General features: G+C 40.9%; 1 protein-coding gene across 3 annotated transcripts in view; it reads right to left on the bottom strand.

Annotated features, from left to right (window-relative positions):
* Positions 1–2,105: 2,105 nt before the first annotated feature.
* Positions 2,106–9,933, bottom strand: part of zgc:158464 (uncharacterized protein LOC791139 homolog) — a 103,059-nt gene continuing 95,231 nt past the window's right edge. For all 3 annotated transcript variants that reach the window (XM_040132330.1, XM_040132338.1, XM_040132349.1), the window contains one exon: positions 2,106–5,632. In XM_040132330.1, coding sequence (XP_039988264.1) covers positions 5,446–5,632 — 187 coding nt within the window. In that variant the 3' untranslated portion in view covers positions 2,106–5,445. The remainder of the gene's footprint in view (positions 5,633–9,933) is intronic.

Below are 9,933 nucleotides of genomic sequence, written 5' to 3'. Positions count from 1 at the left end.
TATTCAGGTAATGAGCAAGGTTCTGCACCATGTCATTACGGGCAATATGTCAAGCCAGTCGAAATCATCAATGCCAGATCTTTTGAAATGGTGCAAAAGCTCCTCTAATCAAGTTTTCACAGACAAGCAGAACAATACCAACACTGTTCTCTCCAGATAAAATCCTCCGACGTGCCAGAGGAAGCAGGAAGGATAGGGTTCGTATAATGCGCTCCGTCTGCTTTTGTCTTTCTGAAAAGAAGCACTTCGTGTTATTAACATGAGGTGTGTTACCTGAGATTGTTTTGTGCCCGGTGTGACTGAGCAGAATATGGAATGAGCTTCTGATGGACACAAGGCCATTTTATCCCCTTGTTGCCCATTCATTGCTTTCAAGCCACGCTTTTATTCTTCCCCTTCTTTTTCAGCACTCTTATCCACAAAAGGTTCTTTGATGCATTTCATCCCAGGTGCTTTAACCCTTGATGGAGCTTCTCTGGAGGAGAACAGAGCTGCTGCAGAGGGAGACGCAAAGATCTTGCAGAAACCACAGTGGGGAGTTAGAATGGAAACTTAAAATAGCAACTTCACTCCTTGTTTGAAGTTCTGGATTTGATTGAGTCGGGTGAGATAAAGAAGATTAGTACCACTGTAAATCTAAAATGACATGTGGAGCCAGTGCTCTTCTTGAACAATGTTGTGCTAATTTTCTTTTTTTTTTTTCAATTTTGATTTATAACTACAGTATTTTGTGTAGCCATTTCTCCAAGCTTGAGTATGTACCACTCGTCTGCCTAAAATCAAACTGCTCGAGAGGCTGTGAGTGTTCAGCGTTTCATCCCTCATCAGCCCCCTACCTGTGCCCTTCCTGAATGCCCGCCAGTTGTTCGGTGGCCAAAATGTGCTCCATCAAAACTGTTTTTGCTGTCACAATGCAACAGTTCTGAAAGCAATTTTAGGGTAAGGGATTAGGGATTTGACTGTAAAAAAAATTTGCTTTAGCTGCACTGAACGCTGGACTCTGAGCAGTTTCATTTACATGTAGCTGCAACACCCCAGAGGGTGTGATAGCTTGTATCATGTCTGAAAAGTATCCACAATCACGTAGGAGAATGCAGGCCCAAATAGTACAGCTATGCATTTATACTGACTGTAGTTTTATACTGTATAAATTATAATAAATGCAGAAAAAAAAAAATCAACTAGATTTTACTTTTTCTACTCTTTCTACGTTTTTGTTTTTGTTGCAAAGCATCCATAAAACGAGTTTGTCGATCTGTGTCTATAGAGCTATGTCATTTGGAACAAATAGCAGAGTACTGGGTACATTTGGAGTTAATGAATTCAAAATAATGGCTAACACTGGGCAAACTTAAAATTCAAAAAATACGGAGAATCAAGTTTACTGTAATACATGAAGATTGAATGGGGAATTTTTTTTTTCAAAGAATTTATTATTTTTACTATAAATAGTCGTACCAATGGACAGAGGTCTTCCTGGAAGCTTAGTAGGAGATTATTCCACAGACCCACAAAATAAAGTGTTACCACTGATAATCAACACTACTGTTCTGTCTCTACTTGGTTGGCTAAGAAATGTCCTCTGAATCCATTACTTAGGCCAAAGATTTTCTTCAAATGCCAAGAATCATATTTGATTTACACTTCATTACATTCACAGCATGGACAAAAATGGCTCACATGCATGCAATGCTGCTATAAATTACTTTATTATCAAAAAGGGCCAGAGGTGTGATTACTGGAAGCAGGAAACCTAACTGTAGAAAATATAGACAAGCAAGCTTTAGACAGACACATCAGGCAAACGCTACTGGCATCAACAACAGAGTGGAAAAAAATAAATAAATATTGCGGGACTGTGCTACAAAGCAGATCAATAGAGAACAAATGCTGGAGAACTGGCTGGATAATAGCGCCAACCTTCTGTCCTTGACTCAAACAATGGTTCCTCTTCATTATTTGTCGAAGGGCTTCACCATGGTAACTGGCGATGGTGAAGATCGAGGAAGGGGCTTTGCTCCTACTAGATAATTATGTGTTTGCTTCATTGTGGTGTGTCTGTATGAAACATCAAGGGAAAGGTAATCAAAATATCAGATTGCACATTTAACTCATAAACCCAGTTTCATTTATTTTGAACCTTGATGCCTCTATGTCCCCATACAATACATTCAGTATATACATTTGGCCATGAGGGACTGTACAGAGATATGTTATAGTAGTGCATACATACGTGGCACGAAAATGTACACGAAAGAAACTCATACGTGCCACTTTACCACGGTAAAGTGATACACAAGAATCACACGGGGCAAGTCAATGGCTGATGGCTGCTCACACCAATACACAAGCACACTCACACACACCCACACAAACACTGTTTCATGCATGCACAATTGTGTGCATGCACACACACTTTAAGACACTTCTGAGGGAGGAGTGGGGCTCTTTCAGGTTCTCATAACAGAAATATATCCGAATGTGAAGAGTGTGTCTGCTGATTGCAGCAAATCCCTCCCCCCTTTCCCATCACCCTCCGCTCTTGCTCTCCCTTATTCTTCCCCTCCATCTCTCCCGTTTTCTCTCTCTCTTTCAAAGCTAAGGCCTCTCTCTAGGCAGCGTGGCCATCATACACAGGCTCTTTCCTATAGTAGAGAAATACTCATGAGCAGCAGTAACTAAATAAAGAGCCTCTACTGTTTGATCCCTTAAACAGGGAAAAATTTGAACATAAAGGATACATCACACACATAGTTCATTTTAGATTTGCCTTTCTTCTTAGGATATCTTCTTTCAAGGAAATACATAGGTCCACTGCAACAACATACTATTCCCTACTAAAGCTGTTGAGGTTGCCTCATCACATGAACAGAAACCCTCATATGACATACAGTACTTATCTGATGACAGCAATGACTGTCTGCTCACTTACTGCACCGACAAAATAAACGCCTGTATACATCCCACTTTCTGCAAACTACTTTTACCAATCAGGTCATACTGCTCATTACATTTCTTCCCTGTGGATATTTTGTACCATCGCATGTCAACATTTGGTGGAGGCACACACTCCATCTTCATCTTCCCTTCAATGACTGCAGTTTTTAGTTGCATAACGCACAGTGGAGCTATAGTCAAAGCCAAAATTCATTTGACTTTGTATATACAGTGGTCATGCTTGCTAAAGTCAGTTTCTAGTTCCTAGTGTCAGTTATTTTCAGTTTGGACTAAGCCACCAAAATTTCAACTTTACTTGGATTTGCTCTTTAAACCACCAACCCAATGAATTTTGCAACACATAAGACTGACAAAGGTTTTTCTCAGCAGAGCCAGTTTCGCTATACAAGCGTTAGACACTCTCATTAGGCTCAGTTCGTGGTGTGGATACCGTTGGCAAATCAGAGCCTTCTTGCTGTGACTGGTCAGCAAAATCTGGTGCTGATGGCCGATATATGGACTCTGTTAAAATGAACTGCAGACCATAAGACGGACATGTCATTCCTATGAGTTGCTAATATCTAACGTGGTTAATGAGTGAATGCAAGAAGAAAAAGAAAATTGGTGTGTCATTGGGCTGGATTCTAGTTTCTCGATTTCAAAGGAGAGAAAAAGGCGCTGACAACCAAAGAAATTCAAGCAATAACTGTCACCAGTTTGTACCAGCAGGGTTAAAAACACACTGGAGCTCAGAAAGTCTGTGCACACATTCTCATTTGCATACAAATACCGTACACATGAAAGTGTTGGACACCTGCGTACTCACTCACATTCACGCATGTATAAACATCTGATAGTAAAGGGTAGATGACAGACAGATGTTAATGCTTAGCAGAAGAAAGTCATGCTGAAGGTAGGTGTTTATCCGGTTCAAACAGGCTGCACTTTGATTGGTCCGAAGAGAATATGCTATCATCTCTCATGTGAGGCTTGATAATCCCGTTCTTCAGGAGACGCTGTGAGTAGTGTCTCCGAGTCAGGCCACTGAGGCAAACGTGCACTTAGCAGAACTTGAAGCAAAGAAAAATGCAAAGCACCACAGTAAAAGAGGCTGGAGTAGTCCCAAAAAACACGATCACATCGGCACAGGACAAAGAGGGCGAGGGGCCGACGGGCCATCACTAAAGAGTAACACATCAGTAATAATTACCCCAGAATAAATTACAGTCACAGAACAATCATTAAAAGTAGAATTAGAAATTGGCTGATCTTGCGGACTGATTTGACCCATGCATTATAAGGCATTAACCAAACATTTGTTACTGACATCACACAGTATCATATTGATGACTATACATACAATTGCAGATCTGGAAAATCTGTTTTTTTTTATGAAAATGTTTTCATAAAACAATCTTGGATTAACTGTATTAAAAAAAACATATTCCTAGAACCAGTGATGCAATTTTAAGGGAATTGGGAATGTCGAAGGGAGGGCAGATCGATGTCTGCAATCCCATTGTACCTATTGATCTGCAGATGGGCGAATGAAATTGATTTTCTGAGGTAGACAATGCAGGCATATTTCATTCTCCCAATGCAAAGCCATTCTAAGCAGGAGGAGCAGGGGTAATTTGGTCCATTTGGACAGGCTCTGGTCTCCAGCCTCAGCCAATTGTACTGTGTCGGATGGGATGACCCATCCATCATGCTCTCCTGCCTGTCTCACCACTATGGTACTTACACTGTCATTGGCGTGATACACCCACTCAGTGATGGATAGCAAAGAGCATGTACTATGACAAGATAGAGAGATCAGTCTGCACAGCTCACAGGCCTGTTGTCTCATTGCAGCTGGGGACACACCATTCATACAAGGCCAGTTTATTCAATATCCTGACCACTGTATGGGGCCCATGCGGACAATATCCCTTAACATGCCTCATAAATGTCGCTTCCCTTACACGGCTCTTACAATCTTCAAGTCCCCTTACAAACAATTACAGTATCAGTAGAGCCTAACCAAATGAGAAAATCAGACAAACTTGTTCATACACAATTGCCATGATGTGCACTCTTAGGAAAAAGGTACAACATGATATGATAAAAGGTACATCCCAGTGACAAATGTTACAATGCTGTACCTTTCTTTTTCTTTGACTATTAAGTGCTAGGGGAAGTCAGCTCAAGAATAAATGAAATGATGTTCATCAGATAGTCAGTCTGTGATGTAATAAGCGGATGACCGTCATAAATAAAATAAAATAAAATAAAATAATAAAGACTTCTGCAAACATTGAGGCTGTAAGTATGAGATAGTATGCAGTAGGCCTTCAAAAGGTCTGGATTCTTTCGGCCATTGAGGTGAGTCAGGATCAGCAGTTTGGGATGCCGCTGTTCGTCTTCCCAGGAGCCTACGGGACTCTATTCAGAGGGACAGGAAGAGTGGAGCCACAAGGTGGTCTGGTGAGTACTGCAGGGGCCGATGCCTGCAGGTGACCCATAGCACTATAGTGTCCTGATGGCTACAGGGTAGAGCAGGGACATGTGTTCGGCACCCTTGATGGGCAGCTTGCGGCTGGAGTAGAAATGGATAATCTCAGGCACGCTGTCAAAAGGGCAGCTGTTCTGGCCCAGAATGTACTTGTTGTCCTTCGTCCGCGACAGCTTCATGTGCATGAAGCCCTGGCTGCTCCTGGAGACAGGGGAAGACAAAAGACAGGGACAGAAAACATGTTGTTAGTTCTATAAAAACAAGACCAAGAGTCTACATTATACATCATATTTTCTGAAGTGACAATTTCATCTTCTATTGCATGAAAATAAATTGTAACTTGTGTAAAACAAGGTGAAACAAGACAAGACAAGGGTCTAACCTTTTTCTGTCTTTCTAATTTTAATTCAAATTAATGGGTGCCATCTTAGAGTCCGGTATCCAGTTCTTACAATACATCCATTGTTAGCATGCTAAAATGCTGATGCTTAGGTGTAATGTTTACTGTTGTCACAGCCTGCCAAAGTTTGCTAATTCACACTAAAGACAACGTAAAGCTGAGGCGGATTAGAATGTCAATAATTTTGCTTGTTTTCATAGTCCAGTGTATTGGAAAAATTTAAATTTTCACCTAAAGGTAGTGTGAGAGGAAAAGTCAAAGTGGATCACTGAAGTCAAGAGGACACATCACATGGGGACCATGAATATCTCCACAAAAATACTCAACAACATTTGTGCCAACCAGTCTTGTAGATGTTGAGATATTTCCCTGGATAAGTGGGGGAATCACCAAAGTCATTAGGATTCATCCCCTGGGAACTACGGATATCTGCACTCAAGTTCATGGCAATTCATCCAAAAGTTGGTGAGATATTTCAGTCTGGAACAAAGTGGTGTATCGACCGACAGACAGACATTGCCACCCATAGAGCCACGCCATTACCACGGCTAAAAAATAATTTACAGAGAAAAGTATGTAAGAATGAACCTGAATACATGGGAAACTCAACAGATCACCTCCTTGGCAGCCCATTTCTCATTTACTCATGCAGTAGTTGTTCCCTACAGTGCGTGACAATGTTCTGATAGCTGGATTAAATCTGATAACTTTGAAGCTGTCTGGGGGGAGAACAAAAGGCAGGCTGCTTAAAGATCGGGGTTTCACATTCAGAGCATAAGGATGTTGCTAATGAACCCCTAGGATAAATCACTTAAGCTACAGCAATAAATGCACAGCAAATTAAAAGCTCCCCGTGTGTTTCTAGAAGCCTTCGATCAATACATTTTACATCTCACCAGTAATCTTAAGCCTTAGAAAAGAAAATTACTTTTTTTGGGGTTGTTAAGTGACACAACAGTAAGCTTTAGCAGGGGGCTGATACAAAACTAATGCTCCCTGAATCCTGCTGTAAATATACTGTTTCGATAATTTGTCTTTACAAAATACATTAACATAATAGCTTTTTCAATCAGCGGCTAATGCTTCTAGCGAGTTGTGATTGCTGTAAACTGAGATACTACGCACTCAATTGCTACAAGCGAGCAGTATGGCCTGTCATCAACATAATGTGCGGCTGCTCTTATCAGCTCACTAAACTCCCACCTATTCTGCTTAATATTATGTGCTATTTTTTTCCAAATCTGAAATAAAACTCCTGCTGATGAAATGGAAAAAAAACCCAGCAAGGCGGAACCCCAGGCATTACCAATTCTTACTAACCCTTAATGCGACCAGCAGCCAAACACACCACATCAGGTAAGAAAGCTGTGAACACACTGACTTATGAGGCCAGTCGCTGTTATCTGCAATTTGCATTCTGCTTTTGTCAAAGACGTTGAGGAACGGGACTCTCATGAGGACTGTGCACATGCTGGGTAAGTGTGCACAAGCTGTTAAGTAGGGGAGATATTATTTATTCTATGAACAAACTTAGGATGTGGGAATATTATTCTGACAGCGGTGGACATAAGAACACATTTTGGTTTTGATAAAATGGGGTGATCGAGAGTGTTAATGCGGTTTACAACCTTCATCACACGCCATGCTCCTATTTTCCATTTATATTTGTTTCTATTCCTTAATATTATGTGGGTTCACTAATAGTCAGACAGACAAACAAAGCAACTACTGTTTTTGAGGTCACTGAATAGATTCCCACTGTAAATATATGTAGATATTTGTGGATGTGGCCATTATCTGTGACGAACAGGAGCAAGAACTTGACTTTAGGCACATTAAACATGAGACAATCCAATTCTTTACTCATCTCGTAATTGCATTTGTAAAGCCTGTGAATGTGTCCCCTCTCTGATGCACAGAGATAACCCAAAACGAAGAATGTACAAAGTTCAATTTATGGACATCCTTTAAGAATAAGGACATACTTAAACCAATAAATGGTGATAGCTTCCTGTGAGATTATGCTTGATTTCAATAGATGAGACCAATCCTTCTTTTTAAGAATACTGTGATAATAATTAATATTACAGAGAGGGACGTAAAGAGATCTATGAAGTTGTGAAATCCCATGTACTGTATATGGCAGATGATGGAGAATATTTCAAATACTTCATTGCTTTTTTTTTTTTTTTTTGCTTTTTTTTTTTAATGCAAGCTGAGGAAAGCTGGAAAGCTGCAGGCTGAAGTAAACACAACTATCAGACTTCTCCAGACTTACTGTGCCTCTGGCCTCGATATCTGAGCATGTCATTAACAAGTTAATCATGATTGGAGGATAGCAGGACAAATTTCCCTTCCCTGCCACAGGTCCCTACAGTTCTACCACTCTGCAAGTGGTGCCAGGAGAGCTCGTATGAAAAATCCTCCCCACTAAGCACATATGATGAATCTTCATGCAGAGTGCTGCCTTAAAAAGGCAAACACATCAATAGCGTCATTTTTAGATTCCCAACTGATTTTCCAGTCGGTGTTCAGGGCAGCTTATCACGTTACAGTCCTGCAGAGACAGAAACCAGTACAAAAGCAATACAGCAAGGCTGCTAATAAAATGAACATAGGGCTATTTTTGAGAAGACAGGCCTTTGTGGTATTATCATATCCCTTGTGTTTTTGGGCCTCTACTGTCTAATCAGGATTAATCTCACTGGGGAGGTCTGCTGTCCTGTTTATTGAGGTTTATGACTTTGATTTGAACCCTGCAGACCTCAAAGCAGGGACAGCCTGACAGCAATCACCGCTTATCTAAACCTTCAGCATATTGGATTGCTTCGTGAATGATGCTCACAGTGTTATGAATCTATGGAACCAGAAAAAGGCAAAGTCATCTGCCAAAAGATAATGATGCTTGGCAGAAACGATGACCTTTTTAAGCATTACTGGGTGTCAGATATCCTGTGCGCCCATTATTTCATATGAGCACAAATTGAATGAGTCTACCTAGGATGATCCCTACCATTCTGTAAGACACACTTGATGAAAAACGGATATAGTTAGTGGTGTGAAGCAGGCTAAGAAGTTTAACAAAAAAAATCTGTCATCTCAATTCAGTCTGGTTGATGGACAAAGCAAGAACACTGAAAATGATTTGCTTTTTTTACTTTTGGCTTAGATTTCCTAGAGTAGCTTAGGTTTGTGGTTTAGACAGTCATTTATCTCATCCGTGCCACATAAAGGAATTTTGATCTTTTGTGTCTAAACATAATAAAAAGAACACCATAAAAGCATGATATGTCTTTGGAAGAGGAGTACAATCACAGATGCAAAGACTTTTTAGATTCTGTTGGATATGATTTTCTTTTTTCACCAACAATTTCTCTGCTCAGCCAGTGGAAACATGCTGTGCAGGGCCCTCTCATGAGGTGAGATACAGGATGACACTGTGCTCTTAGAGACACATGAAGGGTTCAATATGTTTCAAACACCTAAAAGGTTTCTCTCCATAGATAGAAAAAAAAGAGATGGGGGGGGGGGGGGGTCAGGTTAGCAGAAAAAAAGGGTTAGGAGGGCATAACAGACAGAAAATGCTTTCAGTCAGGCCATGAGTACTTCTGAGGCTGGGGGTCTCAGCGACGTCTGTCTTTATCAATAATGCAATAAACACATATGTAACACCTCATGCCCTTATACATTTTTCAGTAACCTCAGACATGGAGGATCTTCACCTTGAAATTCCACTCATTTTCAGAAGTATCAGGGGAGACGTGTGAGCAGGCTTAACTCAGAACCCCCTCCGCCTGCAGTGCGGTGGCACCTGTCATTCCCACGAATCAACCCCGCTGATTGTTTTCTAGGCTTGATCTGACTGATGCCACAGGCACAAGATATGAGCTTCTGTGACACCCAGGAAGCTGACTCACACAAATATACACATCAATGTCCACACACACACACACACACACACACACACACACACACACACAGAAGCAGAAACCTTAAGGGAACATTTTCTATGCCAATGATTTGCCCATTTTTCTTCTACTGCAGGTGCTTTCCCTGCCAGATATTCAGCTCACAAATATAGTAATTAAAGAAAAGTTTGCCA

Source organism: Xiphias gladius, chromosome 1, assembly GCF_016859285.1.
Source record: "Xiphias gladius isolate SHS-SW01 ecotype Sanya breed wild chromosome 1, ASM1685928v1, whole genome shotgun sequence".
In the NCBI taxonomy this organism is placed as follows: Eukaryota; Metazoa; Chordata; class Actinopteri; order Istiophoriformes; family Xiphiidae; genus Xiphias; species Xiphias gladius.
The sequence above is the reverse complement of the archived record's forward strand: the minus strand, read 5'-3'. Positions and strand labels throughout refer to the sequence as shown.